The 15746-nt window shown below is 42.4% G+C and overlaps 1 protein-coding gene across 12 annotated transcripts in view; it reads right to left on the minus strand.

The window, feature by feature from the left end:
* Window positions 1-15746, minus strand: part of PHC3 (polyhomeotic homolog 3) — a 118472-nt gene that overhangs the window by 28613 nt on the left and 74113 nt on the right. For 11 of the 12 annotated variants that reach the window (XR_011031383.1, XR_011031381.1, XR_011031380.1 and 8 more), the window contains 3 exons: window positions 14230-14474; window positions 13948-14107; window positions 9769-9883 (listed from right to left, as the gene is read on the minus strand). Coding sequence is in view for 8 of the 12 variants with exons in the window: in XM_068280993.1 (XP_068137094.1) it covers window positions 9769-9883; window positions 13948-14107; window positions 14230-14474 (520 nt within the window). In the remaining 4 variants the exon portion in view is untranslated. Of the gene's footprint in view, window positions 1-9768; window positions 9884-12424; window positions 12493-13947; window positions 14108-14229; window positions 14475-15746 lie in introns of those variants that run through there. The other variant, XM_068280994.1, reaches the window with a different exon arrangement.

Raw genomic sequence — 15746 nt, forward strand, 5'->3', positions numbered from 1 at the left:
CCCCCCCCCCTCATGTCTGCAATAACTGACCTGTCCAGAGTGTCCTGCACACGTGCACATTGGCAGCGGTTACAGCTGGCCTGTCCTGAATGGAGACCTGGCCTGAATGTCTATGGGGAGAAGAGGCATGCCCAGCACAGAGACGGCACCACCTCTGATGGAGTGGGAGCCGGAGGGAGCTCCCGCCATGGCGACTCTGAAACAGCTGCTCCTGCAATGCTGGCGGCGTCCTGCTCCTGGTCTCCTCAGCAGCGGCGGTACAGTAGGCCATGTGATCCGCAACACGTGGGCGCTGAGCTCAGGGACGGCTGCCCTCCCGGGTGTCTGCCGGTGTGATAGGGAGGTGCCGATGGTCTTGCCTGGGTCAAGGGTCCTGGAGAGCCGGTGTACCGGGCCTCAGCGGCGACGCAGCTGGTGTGGAGTCTGGATCCACTGCGACTCCAGCGTCAGCGGCCATCGCGTGGGGTGAATCAGCTGGGTCTTCCGGATGGTGAGCAGTTCCTCAGAGCAAGCACTGGGGAGCCGGAACCCGGGGAGCCAGCGCACCGCACACTGCCCCGATGGAGTGGGGGAGCTGGAAGAAGCTCTTGCAGTGTGCCATGGCCAGGAGGGGACCAGAGCAAATAGGAATAAAAGCAGTTACAGCCGGAGCCCTGTGGCCGTGGCTACCTATCTCGGCGCCATCTTGTAAGTAGATGGCTAAGATGAAAGGTAGAGGTGAGAATGTGGATCCGAGATAAACTTTTACTCATTGCATAATAGTGTTCCTTTCATATAGTTTATAGGGTGTTCCTCAAGCCAAATACTTTGTTTTTTTTTTAATACTCTAATTCCATATAAGCTAAACAAGCCTTGCCCACAGCTTTTCAGAGAGCCTTGGCACGCATTCCCAGGTAGCAGGGGCTTATGAGAGGAGGAGGTTACTAGCCATTGATTTCAGAGGAGGAGGGAGGAGGAGAGGGGACTGAATTTATACACAGGCAAGCTGATAGCATCACTAGTAAAGATAAAAAGACACAGGAACACCGGGAGCCCAATATCGTGTATTATCATTGTGTGAGCTGGTCTATTGTAGTGAAAATATACTCACAATTCTGGGTTGCTTTTGAATGCAACCACCATCAAATCATGTGGAGAAGTACCGTCTCCACTTGGCCTTGTGGGTCGCTGCTCCTGGGAGAAAAGTCACCACTGTATAACTACGGTGGTGTGACCTCACGTGGTGAGGTAATATATAGCATATGACACTCCACAGTGGGAGGCGCCCCTATATTTCAATTCATATAATGTAAAGACAATTGATCAGAGGTAAGAAAGCTGCAGGAACGGAATTGGGATATTATATCCGTCCGACATGGTGTAGATAGAAGACCTAGTAAGCTATCCAAGGGCTAGAGATATATGGTGTGAATATATGATGTTGAGAACAACTGTATGAGTACATGCAAGAATGGGAGGGGAGGGAGATGGGAGTAGGGAAGAGTAGGGAAACAATACGGGGGGGGGGGGGGGAGAGGGGGAGGGACAGAGGGGGAAGGAGGGGGGTAAGAGTGGGAATGCAAGGGGGGGGGGGGGGGGTTGGGGGACAAAGGAGCAATTACAGGAAGCCGGGTGGACGGTTCTATTTTTTCCAAAGCACGTTAACTTGACCTGAAGCAGCACCTTGGTCGCGAAACGCGTTGTCCTTAGTGCTTAATAAATTGATTTCTACTACCTTAATGTGTATGAGTCTTCATACCAGGTAAGACGCAGTTTTCTTACCTCTGATCAATTATCTTTACATTATATGAATTGAAATATAGGGGCGCCTCCCACAGTGTCATAAGCTGATAGCATCTCCAGCCCTCAGGCCTGTGACAATGTGACAAACAGAACATGGCTGCCCTCATTGTATCATAGCAATAAATAATCATAAACTTTTAAAGCTGTTTGCAGCTAGATTTGCTGTGTAAACTTTCTAAATTTTCTATAAGATATATAGACAAGTTATTTGTTATAGTTACTTTTTCATCTCAGATCCGCTTTAAGTGCTGGATCACTGCGCAAAAAAAAAAGTTTAAAAGTGGTTTTAAACAAAGATGAAAAATTATCCCATAGAAAAAACTTAAGAGAAAAAGTGATTTGGATTGGGCCCAGTGAGTCATGAATTCAGGGTGTGTAAAGAAACAGATCTTTTGGGAGTGCATACATGTTAAATGGTTGCGGAGCGATGCAGTACTATGCAGCTGATCTCGCCGCTCTGCACCCGCCGCAATTCACTTGCTCTGCCGTCTATAAGATGGCAGAGCTCTGTAAGCAGGTCAGGAGCCGCTTTCATTGGCTCCTGACTGCGTGATCACGGAGAGCCAATCACATTGGCTCCTACTGATAGACAGCATCAGGAGCCAATGAAAGCGGCTCCTGACCGGCTGTCAGCACTCTGCCATCATAGAGACTGCAGAGAGAGGAGCCTACGGCGATGGGGCAGCGTAGTGACAGGTAAAAGTGGCAGGTATATGCAGCGATTCGTCGGGAGGTGGCGTGCACCAGGTGCCAGGCTAGGTGAGGGTGACAGGTGAAGGCAGGCAGGGAGGACAGCGGGAGCCAGCGCTATGCGTCCGCATAGGACGCTTTCTTAGCTATACTAAACTGTATAGCTGAAAAAGCGTCTAAATTTTGGCACCAAGGCTCAGCATTGGTTCTTTAACAGACCAATGGGGATGGGTGCACCAGGTGCCAGGCTAGGTGAGGGAGACAGGTGAGGAGGCGGGGAGGACAGCGGGAGCCGGCGCTATGTGTCCTATGCGGACGCATTCTCTGCTATACTAACTAGTATAGCTGCGCGGTGGGGGGGGGGGGGGGGCGCGGTGATCTTTAATCAAGATGAAGATCCCAAGATTGGAGGATATTGGCGTGGGACATTTCCGAGGAAATACAGGAGGTACAGGTAAGTATTCCTGGTTAATTAAGAACATTAAAGGACTTTTTTCATCATCGTGTTTTTATTTCATGTACCCCTTTGTGGTAATGGGTAACCCCATACTCATTTCTTCTGGGAGGGGGGGGGGGGCGCTGGCATCTGGGGTCCCCTTCTTAAAGGGGACTCCCAGATGCCACCATGAACCCCCCAGGGAGTCATTGCCCCACCTCCTCCTAGGGGAACCGGAGGTGGGGAAGAGTCCCTTCTCCTTGGATTGGACAAGGGCTTGGGGGAGAGGGCAAGGCTTGGCTGCCCCTCCCCCCCGGAGCCCCCCCATGCCATGGACCATGGGGGGTGGTATAGCTCAGGGTGTGAAGCCCCAGTTGGTCGGGGCTCCGCATTCTGGCTATCCCAGCCTGCATGGGTGACGAGGGGTTAAAGAGGCTCGGGAGGGGGGACCCAACGTCAAATATATATATATATATATATGTATATATATATATATATATATATAGATATATATATATATATTGTTTCTTTTTAACATGTTCTGTAAATTTACTGTTGCTAGGATTTAAGCGGTCTTTGCGATTAACTGCTAAATTCGGCAGGAATTGTTTCCCTAAGAACTGTCATTTATGCATTTAAATGTATACTATTTTCCTTTAAAATTTTAAAATCGATTTTCTCAAAAAGTATAAGGTCTTTTTGAATTTTTTTTCCTATTGTTCCCACTGTACTTAACATTCTCATGCAAATTTGGTGTTTCTGGCATTTAAGGGGGCTTTGCTATTAACCGCTAAAGTTGGCGGCAGTTGAACTTTCCCACACTCAGAAGAAGATCTTTAAAATTGATTTCTCAAAAACTATAAGGTCTTTTTGAAAAAAAAATGTCCTCTTGCAGTCACTGCCCCCTCTACTGACCCTGCAAATTTGGAGTTTCTAATATGTAAGGGGGCTTTGCTATTAACCGCTAAATTTGGCAGTGGTTGAAACATTTCCCACACTCAGTACGAGATCTTTAACCACTTAAGCCCGAAGGATTGTTTATTTTTTGCATCTGAGAAACTTTCACCTCCCATTCATTTTCCAATAACTTTATTACTACTCATCACAATCAATTGGTCTATATCTTGTTTTTTCCGCCACCAATTAAGCTTTCTTTGGGTGATACATTTTGCTAAGAATTATTTTATTCTAAATCCCTTTTAACAGGAATATTAAGAAAGAAATGAAAAAAAACATTATTTCTCAGATTTGGCCATTATAGTTTGAAATTAATACATGCTACCGTAATTAAAACACATGTATTTTATTTGCCCATTTGTACCGCTTATTTTACAATTTAAATTATGTCCCTATCACAATGTATGGCACCAATATTTTATTTGGAAATAAAGGTACATTTTTTGAATTTGCGTCCATCACTATTTACAAGCCCATAATTTAAAAAAAATATATTAATATACTCCTTTGACTTGCATATTTCAAACGTTCAGACCCTTAGGTAACTATTTATGGTTTTTTTTTTAAATTGTAAGTTTTTTTTATTTTTTTGTATTAAAAATTGTATGTGGGTAATTTTTGGTGTGGGAGGTAAACAGCTAATTTAAAATGTAAAAAAAATGTATTTATTTATTAAAAAATAAATGTGTGTGTGTAGTTTTACTATTTGGCCACAAGATGGCCACAGTGAAAAAGTACTGGAAGCGTGATCGTACGCTTCCAGGAAGAAGAATGAAGACGGGGAACTTTTTGAAACTCAGAAAAATTGCAGCGTCTGATGAGACGCTGTCGGCTTTTCTGTGGGGGCTTCGATCAATGAAGGGGATCTATAATCCCTTTCATTGAACGCTGGGCTAACGGCTGGCTGCGAGAGCGCGCGTGGCCCGCAGGAGTGCGCGCAGCCCAACTGGACGAGAATGTGCGTCTAGTTGGGCTTAAGTGGTTAAAATTGATTTTCTCAAAAACTATAAGGTCTTTTTGAAAAAATTAGCTTAGCTATTAACCCTTAAAGTTGGTGCCATTAAAGTCTATGGAAAAAATGCGAACGCAAACTTTTTGGAAAAAAATTCGCGTTTCGCTGCGGACGCGAACAGCTGAAGTTTGCGTGAACTACCCGCCGGGCGCACTGTTCGGGCCATCTCTAAACTGAAGTGAGAGGGATATGGAGGCTGCCATATTTATTTCCTTTTAAACAATACCAGTTGCCTGGCAGTGCTGCTGATCTATTTGGCTGCAGTAGTGTCTGAATAACACCAGAAATAAGCATGCAGCTAATCTTGTCAGATCTGACAATAATGTCAGAAACTCCTGATCTGCTGCAGGCTTGTTCAGGGTCTATGGCTAAAAGTATTAGAGGCAGAAGATCAGCAACATAGCAACACAACTGACACAACTAGTATTGCTTTAAAGGAAATAAATGTGGCAGCCTTCATATCCCTCTTGCTACAGTTGTCCTTTAAGTAGAATATTAAATACTGAAAGAAAGAATTTACCTCTGAGTAAGGGTCATGACTAAGAGGCAGGGTATTGTCTTCTATTTAACATTTTAGATTAAGGGCCCATTTCCACTATCGCGAATTCGCATGCGTTTTTCGCATGCAAATTCGCATAGCAATACAAGTGAATGGGACTGTTTCCACTTGTCAGGATTCCTTTGCGGTTTTCTGTGCAGAAAAAATTCGCATGGCAGAGCCATCAGAATTCGCATGCCGCATACCGCTATGCGAATCGCATACAATGTATTTAATCGGAAATTCGCATGCGGGTTGGGTATGCAAATTGTCATGTGAATTTTCATGCGAATTCGCATAGAAACAATGGAAAAACACACCAGCGCAGCCATGGTTAAATTCACATACATCGTCATCCATGAAAATCTGCATGAAAATCCGCATAGACCCGCATGCAAATTTTTACCGCGGCGATTCGCACCACACAAGTGGAAACAAGCCCTTAGGGATATAAGATATGAGGTATTTTAACATGATGATTATTATAACCTTACCAGAAATCACATTTTTGCTAGCAGCACATTTCCTGTGGGCAGTTGGGCATAAGAAGAGCTGTTTTCAAACAATTCGTTTTCAGCCAGCTACTGTACAACAAAGAGCAGGGTGAAAGCTAGTCTTAGCCCAAGGAGGGAAAAGGAGGGGAAAAACTAGAACTTCCACAACTTGCATCCTTTCTGAAACAGGACCAAATTACAGATTTGTAACACAACACACACATTATTTTCCCCTTGCTTTTATCACTTAATTATTATACAGCCTTAGGGCCCTTTTCCACTAGCAATCGCTAGCGTTCACGCTGAACGCTAGCGATTGCTGAATCGCAATTACCGGCGATTCCCCGACGTTCGCGATTTTGCTATGCTATGCACTGCATAGCAAAATCGCGGCAAATATCGCTCCGCCGCGCGTTCGCGTTCCTGGCAAAAACGAATCGCGATAGTGGAAATGACCTACCGCGATAACTATGTTAAAAAGCAAACCGTAGCGATTGTAAAATCGCTAGCGGTTTGCGTCTTTGCGATTTAGCCAGCGCTGGTGGAAAAGGGCCCTAAAGGTCTCCGACTAAGTTAGTCGTGGAGAGGGCTGTTATCTGACTTTTATTATCTCAACTGTAATTGAACTGTTTACTTTTCCTCTGCCATGCGCTGGTGAAAAAGGGCCCTTAGAGCAGGCAAACAAGTACGTTTAACAAAATACAAACCCCTGAAAACATTTGTTGTAGTGCCAAAAAATACCCTCACTAGTCTGAGGTTTCTCACCCACAGTACCAATGCAGATGGGAAGATTCACTTGCTTCAGAAAGCTTTTCACTGCCTCCCTCCAAAATGCCTTAGTCGGCTGTGACATCAAACAGGCTGGCTGTACAACCTTCCAGATCTGCAATGCCCTGGAGAATGAGGACTGGAACCTGCATGTTTGTCCATAAAAAAAGCTTCAACCTCACTTACGGTAGTTGTGAAAATTGTGCTGTAATTTAAAGTGGATATGAGATGAACTTTTACTTATTGCATAATTGTGCTCCTTATAGTTTATAGGGCATTCTTCAAGCCAAATACTTTTTTTTTGTTTTAATACCCTAATTCCCTATAAACTAAACAAGCCTCTCCCACAGCTTCTACAGCGCCTAGGCATTCTGAGTCCCATGTAGCACGTGCTCATGGGAGCTCAGTCTGGGGAGGAGGAGGCTTTTGCTAAAGCAGGGGTCAGGAACCATTTTGGCTGAGAGAGCCATAAACGCCACATATTTTAAAACGTAACTCCGTAAGAGCCATACAATATGTTTCAAACTGGGACAGTAGGGCTCACGTCCCTGTTGCTATGGTAATGTGTATACAGTTGATCCACCGGGCAGCGGGAGTGTCAGAAACGTCTTCAGCTTCTCTTGGGTTTCAGCAACATCAGCAATTTCCCCAAGAGCTAGACAAGAGAAATACAAAAACAGCTTGTACAATTAGCTAGCTGACTTGGGGGTTGATTCACTTTGTAGGATGAGATACCCACACTTTGGCCCAATAGGCTGCCTGTCAAGTGACAGGTAGCCTATTGGGCCAATCAAAGTGCGGGGATCTCGTTCTACAAAGTCACTGGACCTGACAGGGTCCAGAGTGGGACAATTGGAGCAGTTGTTCGTTTTGGGGGGAGCAAGAGTAAGTTAGTAGTGCATGTTACAGCAGTAGCATGCACTACTTTGAAAACGTTACTTGCGCTGCCACACTAAGCTGCGCTGCTTGAGCAGTGTAGCTTAGTGAATCAACCCCTACTGATTTGTATGTGAGTCAGATGTAGCCATCAAAAGAGCCACATATGGCTCCCAAGCCATAGGTTCCCTACCCCTGTGCTAAAGCATGCAGCGATTTAAGAGGAAAGGGGGAGGTGACGAAAGAGGAGAGAGGAGGAGAGGGGAGTGGAGTTTTCACAGGCTGAGGGGTGGAGATGCAGAGCAGCTTGCCTGTGTGTAATGATTAAAAACAGAATATGGCTGCTCTTATTGTATCACAGGCAGGAATAATCAGATACTGTTGAAGCTGTTAGCAGCTAGATTTGCAGTCTAAACTTTAGATAAGATACTGTATATAGACAAGTTACTTGTTATAGTTAGTTTTTCATCTTGCATCTGCTTTAACAAGCTCTAAACTAATGTCTGTTAACAGCTGTCAAGCACTATGGAAATACAACTTCAAATGCCAATAAACACATTGCAGGTGGCTGATTTCAGAAGGGGCAACTGCACCGTTCACAACACCATCTAAACAGGTTCTTAGCCTATTTGTGGAAAATTAAGAACGAATTCTTCCTGCTTTGTGCAGCGACTTTCTGATGCAAGACAGTGAAACCCTGGGCAGTCTGCACTTCAAATAGATTTCAGGCTTAAAAGTACATGCAATTTGTGCATACTGAAAGTTTTGTATATTCACAGCTTTCTGTACATTGAAATAGAGCGGTACTAATTATAAAATGAAAGATTTGTACAGTACTAAAACAGGATTAGCAACTTAATGCCAGAACTGGAATTTAAATGTAAGAATTTTTAGAACTTTCCCTCGAGCAAATATTGGTTTAGCTAGCTTGTGATGAGTAAAAGCTTTCCAGGAACCTGATTTCCTCTGATGCAGAGTAAGCATATGTTTTCTCTACGCTTGTGCAAAAGCTGCAAAGTGTGAAGGCTAAGCGTAGATAGTATGAATGTATGGTATTAGTGCTGGCTGTGGCCACAAGTGCCTTTCAGCTGCAATTTCATGCAGCCAAATGGCAGTGTTTGTACTTTGCTTGTGTCAGCGAGCATGTGACACGTGGTATCTGAGCATCGGATGTTACTCAGTAGAGCCACCGCCTCTCCATCGCCCAATGCTGAGCACAAGCAAGTGCTCAGATGACAAGCAGTATACATTCACCTCCTTCAGATTCTCGTGTGTAAAGCTGAATACTCACCTGGCGATGGAGTGGGGGACCTCACAGCGACGCCTCCCATCGAACGAGGTTCCCCAAACCCTATTCCTGCCTGTGGGAACATGCAACTTAACACGATGGCACATGACAGGCACAAATGAGAGTTAAAACCATTGTGGCATTTTGCACAGAAGTCGTTGGAGTCATCAGGGATCTTAAAGATCCAATCTGCCGTGACAGGCGTTATCGACATGCATTTATTTATTGTATTTATAAAGCACCAACATATTACGCAGCGCTGGACATTAGTTTAGGTTGCAGACAATATTTTAGGGGTGACATACAGCAAAAAGACAATACATGAATACAAGAAAGACCAGATCATGCAGCACAGTATGAGTACAAGGTAATGCTTAGTCACTGGAGGGGAGCATAAAGATTAGGCAAGTTAGGTTCACTCAGATGCATAGCATGGGTTCACAGTAATGGAGGTGCATGATCAGGTAGGACACAAAAGGAGGAGGACCCTGCCCAAAGGCTTACAATCTAGAGGATCTAGATCTAGACTAGAGCATTGCAAAGTGTCGTTTACCTAATCAGGCGTCTGTAGATTGTGGAAATGATCACTTGTCGCTTAAAAATTTGCCAGTCATCACAAGAATCTTGGACAAAATTGCGAGGTGGGTATGGCCCTTAAGAGGCCTTACCAAGCTTTTTCAGTAAACTTTGCCTGTCCAGTCACATAATACACATGACCTAACTACACCGCTGCCTTTAAAGAATATTTTCCAGATAACCCTGCAATTATTGCTATTATAATCTGTTATGCATTTAGCAGATCCTAGGTTTTTCTTCATGTATAAACCAATGAAATGTACTCTTTTTATAATGTGTACAAAGACCAGCTACACGACTGGTCAGGTGGGATTCTGGTCTCAACAGAAATTATCATAACATAAACATTACCTTTTTGAACATGACAGCGAGCAGAATCTCTTGGATCTCAAAAACTTGTCTGCATATCCTGTTTTGCCACAAAACTCACACTCCAACATCTCACATTCTAATTCATCAGCACATTCTGTGGGAAAAGGAAATAAAGTCATATTTAGCTTGCTGAGCAATCAACTCATGCATCAGTAGCAATTGCTCCTAGAGAATGACTGTTCATTACAGCAATTCCCAAATCCAGGATTTTGATTTTTATGTTTGGGTTGGAAACTTTTTAAGTGGCTTTTTGCAATCTGGGTCTCCATAAAGGTGTGCAATGGCTGCCAGCCAATCACATTCTCCCCTGAACATGCCTGTTACTGCAGAGAGAGAGAGCGAGAGTGGTTGTCTCTCGCGCCTCAAACACTCCTGCTGCCGTGGTTGCGCCACTTTCGCACAGCTGTGAAGGAGGAACCACTGATAGCCTTTGTCACACTGAATCTTCCTTGAATGGCGTCCCCTCTGAAAGATGGTGTGTGCTGCATACAATGCCGACACCACTTTTTGGGGACGTCGTGGGTGACTAACAGCAAGTTATTAGATGATTTATTTTTTCCTTCCTATTACTATGAATTAGTACTAAGCCCCTCCTCTCTCCTAAAGGGTATTTACTAAACCCATACTTCAATACTTTATAAAATTATACCATTCCAGGATATTGCCTTAGTCACAGAGCCTCATTAAAGCAAACCTGTGTAAAAATGTGCTAGATGTGTTTTGTTTTTCAAAAGCAGACAGCACTTATGGGGTTAAAAATGCAAATGTGTTGTGCCCTGACCTTCAGCATCTCAGAGGGAGTTATCTTTAAGAAAGATTGCAGTATGTGCCAGCGCTCTCCATTATTTTTGTTTTAACTAAACATTGTTAAAAGTGATGTCAAACTCCACTCCTTGAGGCCCATATCCATCCATCCATGGGAGAAATGTGTTCTACTTGATGAACCAAACCTTTCCTGATTCAGTCCCATCAATTAATTTGAGCTGTGCCAAAAATATGTGAGGACCTTGGCCCCAAAGACTGGAGTTGGACATGCCTGGCATCGCATGATGACTTCATTAGTGTACGTCTGAAGTACTGTTGGCTTCACTGAAATCTTTATCCAGCTTTCAACTGCCATTCACAGTTCTGATTTGCCAGTGAAGCAAGAAATATGACTGGTTGTAATGGGCAACAAGCACAAATACTATCAACACACTAGGCCTTGGGCTGCCTTTTTATATCTCTCGCAAGAACATATATATTAGGCTAATAAATTAAACTGGTGCCTACTTATTCTGTCACCAGTATTATATAAATAAAGTTGATAACAGTTGGTGAATGGAAGCAGCTTGCAGAGGGAGGAAGGGGCTGATACAATTAACCACTCAAGCTGAAGTCTTTCACCATGAAAATATGAAAAAAGGGCAGTGTCTGAGCAAAAAAAAAGAACAAAAATGACAACAACATATCACTGAAATTAGACATGGAATATTTTCAGACAGCAATGTTGTTTAATGGATTAGGTTTATTTCATGGGGTTAGGACACATGTTCACTTTAAGTCCCAAATGACATAGCACAGTAGGCTTTCTAATTACACACACTAGCCAATATTTTGCTTATTGCTTATCAGCATTCAACTGATAAAAAAAGGTTTTTGAAGCACTAGTTGTATTATAATATTTATGCATGTTGTCAGAGAAAATATTTGTTTACTCAAGCATGATTTTGGTACCTGGCATACCATGGGGAAAGGAAGGGGGGGGGGGGCATGGCATTTACTTTTAAAGTGGAAGTACAGTCAAAATTTCCCTTCTGCTTCAATAGATTTTGGACAATAGTTTAAGCTCTGAGAACTAACTTTTTTGTAAGTGGCTGAAACGGTAATTGAGTAAATGTATGGGCACCTTTAGTGGCACTGAGCTCTCCAGGGTGCCAAAAGCTTGTTATTGTATCTCTGACTGTACTAGATAAGGCTCATTTATAGCTTCTGTGTGCAAGCTAAACTGACAGAAAGTTGTACCTTCTGGGAAATACTGGTGCAGTGTTTACAGATTGAACTGGATACTAGATTATTAATCAAAGTGGTGGCTGCCAGGGGGAATTGTGATTTTCACACAGATGGGATTACTTTCAGTCAAAGACAGGTAGAATAACTATAGTTATACTGTATAGTTAATAACATGTTATACCTGACTGTAATTCTGCTAGGCAACAAGAAAATAAATTGCAAATGCTACCCTTGAGACAATTTTAAAATGGATAAAGATCCCATGTTTAACCTATATCTTATACAATTGCATTTAGTTAGATTCAATAAGCTTACACTGCTATTCTGGGTTTAGCTGTAGCTTCTTGTCACCTGATTCTTAACTGTGCAGCCTTATCACTGCAATGTGCGTGGGTAAAGCTGCAACAGGCTCAGAGAGCACTTTCACAGGCTTGAATTATTTATGATTAAAAAAATACAATGCTTACTGCAGCTATATGATGAAACATGCTAAAAAACTTACCAAATGATCACCATATCTGTTCTTCAGCAGTGATCACAAAAGAAGACAAACAGATGGTGTCCAGTTGTCATAAGAAAAGTAAGGGCTCCTAGCTAAACCACTTGCACTCTTGCGATATATCATTACCTGCCTGTACCTCACCTGCTAAATTCCACTGTAACATCTTCTGGGTGGGAGCACTGTGATCCTGGGCCTTGATTTTGAGACTTCTGTTTGGGGGTACACCAGTAAGACTGGGATTAGGGATATCATCTCATTAACTTAATAAACAATAACAGCACCCCAAACAAAGAACAGTTCACTTAAAAGTACCTACTTAAGTGTGGATGGATAAATACAAGACTTCTATGTAAAAAAAAGTCAAGTGTGATTACGGGCATGGACCCTGCAAATTAATAGCTTGGTACATTGGTTTTAGTTTAAACCTCTAACTAAACCAAATCGTTGTAAGAGTTATCTACTTTGGAGAGGCATCAGGACCAAAGTGGAAAATAATCCCACCACCAACATCGTCCTTCTGTTCCCCAGATGTAGACATTGCCTCTCAATTACTGCGCTGATGCACAGTGATGCCAGAAAAGGAAGAGAAGGGACTTACTCCAGTGGGTACAACGACATGAATAAAAACAGACAGTGGCTTTAACCCTGCTCTACAATACCTAAAACAAAAACAAGTAAGATGGAGTAAATTAATAATCCCAATATAAAGCCACATCCTGCTAGATTGTATATCAAAACTAGCAGGATATGTAGTATATAGGCCTCGGCTCTAGGCTTTTGGACATTACCAGCCCCCCCCCCACCCCCCCCCCCCACACACACCATCCTTCCTGAACCTGTATGAGCCAAAACCAATTCCGGGTACAACCGCCTGCTTGTACTTGGCAAAATAAAATATTCTGATTCTGATATGGCTAATGGCTTTATATTGGAATTAGCAATTTAAAACCCAACTTCAGCTTTTTCATTTTTTTCACTGATCTGCAAAAGGCAAATCAAGTTAATTCTTTACATGGCCTACTATTTTTGGGTGGGACACAAGCAGAAAGGCTAAGCACAGTGTGTTAAAACTTAGAACAGAAACAGGACCCAAAGTTTAGGTTGTGCATTGTTGAGAAAAAGGTTGCCAAGTGAGGTCCACAGTCTTTTATATGCCCCAGGTATTCATAGATCTCAATCAGTACCTATTTTCTAGGCCCTCCTGGCCTTTACTATGCATCCCATTGCAGAACTTCTGTCCAGCAGAATGTAAAGAAGTTTACGATGAATAAAGCTTTGTAATACCATACATGGACTCATTTGCAGTCAATTAACCTGACCTTTAGATACATGCATCTACTGTATTGAGTTAGGAGTATATATGACTATAACAGTAAATTAAAAAAATAAATAAATATTGCATGCGTATCTGGGGTCTATTCATACATTACATAGCCAGCAAATGGAGTCCTACTAATCTGTAGAGACATCATATAGCAGTAAATACAGAGCAAACCTAATCATAAACAAAAACTGTGAATGGTCTCAGAATTCCAGAGTAAACTATGCTTTTATACTGCATTTTCACTGTTATCTATTAAGCCCTCAGTTGTATAGTGTGCAAAATCAATTTACAGTATGTAAAGATGGAAATGAGCAATGAAATAACATTTCCAATGACTAACCCTCAGCAGTAAGCTCATCCACCTCTGTGTCTGTAGAGTTGTCAGGAAGTTTGGCTGTACTCTGTAGGTCAGACTCCATGTCAGTAATGATCATAATCTGCTCATCCAATGGCAATTGGCCTTTTGCAGGCTCATCCACCATCAATGACGATCGATCCACCTAAAGAAACATACAAAAAAAAAACATTTTTGTTCTGAATATAGCGTTTGACACCTCTTCGTGCACAGGTGTATATATGGATTGTAATGGTCAGCTAGAAGATCTGTTGTATCAATGCTTACAGGAAAGGGTTCAAGACCCTCCTGAATGACAAATCCCTCGATGACATGAGTAAGAATCTGAGGTTTCACTATAGCTTGGGGAAGCTTGTTATCCAGTCCCGGTATGCTGTTAGGCTTCTGTGTACTATTACTCCTTGTAGCAGCAGCTGGCAGAAGAAGTGGAGGTGCCGGTATAGAGGCATAGGAAGAGTCCAAAGGAGACTTAATTACCGAAGCACTCACTGAAGACACCACAGATGGGAGACCTAAGAATTATAAGAAAATGCACTTTATAAAGGTTAGTATTGTTTAATACATTTCTATATCATTATCATACAGCATAGTATAGATTTCACATACTGCAAGAAGTTTGAGAAACCTTTCATGCTTTAAAAGGCAGAAACTTACAGCTTCTGATTTCAGTTTCAATAAGTAACGTTTAACATGAAAAACATTGAAGTGCTGAAGAAGATAACCATCAGCTCTGTGATCAGAGAACTGTGTTACTATCTAAAAAAATGTTCTGTTCAGAGAGAGCAGAATCTCTGCTCCATATCGCTGTGGCTGAGGATATCCCTTGGGCAGTTATAGTAGGTTTTCCCTGGGATGAACTTGCTCATTGAGATTTTTAGTATAGGATTTCTCTCTACTCTAAGCAGAACCTTAAGGTTCCAAACAGACAAAGGGCTCAATTCACTAAGAATTACCGCATTCGGTAATGTAGGAAACATCTGATTTTACTGAACAGTTTGTCAAATATCAATTCACTAATGTTACTGCACAGAAAAGTAAAATTACTGACTAGTGAGGTAAATGACGGACTTGTGTGGTAAATAACCCAACAAATGTCAATTCACAATGAATAGTGCATTCGGTAAGACAAGCGATATGTTTGGTATTTTACCTCCAGCCTGGAGCTGTCGGTAACTAAGAATCAGTCATTTGGCAAACTGGACAGGCAAAGGAGATAGTAGAAGCCACTCTGTCCTACTCCTCAGTCCATTGGAACAGGGGCATCAGAAAGTAAAAAAACAAAACAAAATACAGGAGCAGGGCAAATTCATAGAGGTTTTCCTCTATCACTTCAGATGTGCACAGAAAGGTCCCTCTAGTGGCATGCATGCAGCTCTAAAGGAACACTGGGGAAGCTATTTACTGTTGTACACTGCCACATGCAGCTCTTGCAAAGGAAGGCTCATATATTAGGCAGACCACCTGAAGAATCATCAGAACCTGGCCAAAAATGGGAGAACATCACCATAGCAGAACACAGCTTGCTGCAGAGACTTGCTCTACAGCTGGTTAGGCTTCTACATTTTACTGAACAGGTTTTAGTGAACTGAAGCCATGTTTTTTGGCAAATTACCAAACTATACCAAATGTGTGAAAAGCTTAGTGAATTCAGAAAAAAAGAATGTGGTATATTACCAACCTATTATTTTTTACCGAAATGGTCTGGTGAATTAAGCTCAAGTTTGTTGGTTAAAAAGCACAGTTATCAACCTACTGAGAATATATATATATATATATATATATAT

Source organism: Hyperolius riggenbachi, chromosome 4, assembly GCF_040937935.1.
Source record: "Hyperolius riggenbachi isolate aHypRig1 chromosome 4, aHypRig1.pri, whole genome shotgun sequence".
Taxonomy (NCBI): domain Eukaryota; kingdom Metazoa; phylum Chordata; class Amphibia; order Anura; family Hyperoliidae; genus Hyperolius; species Hyperolius riggenbachi.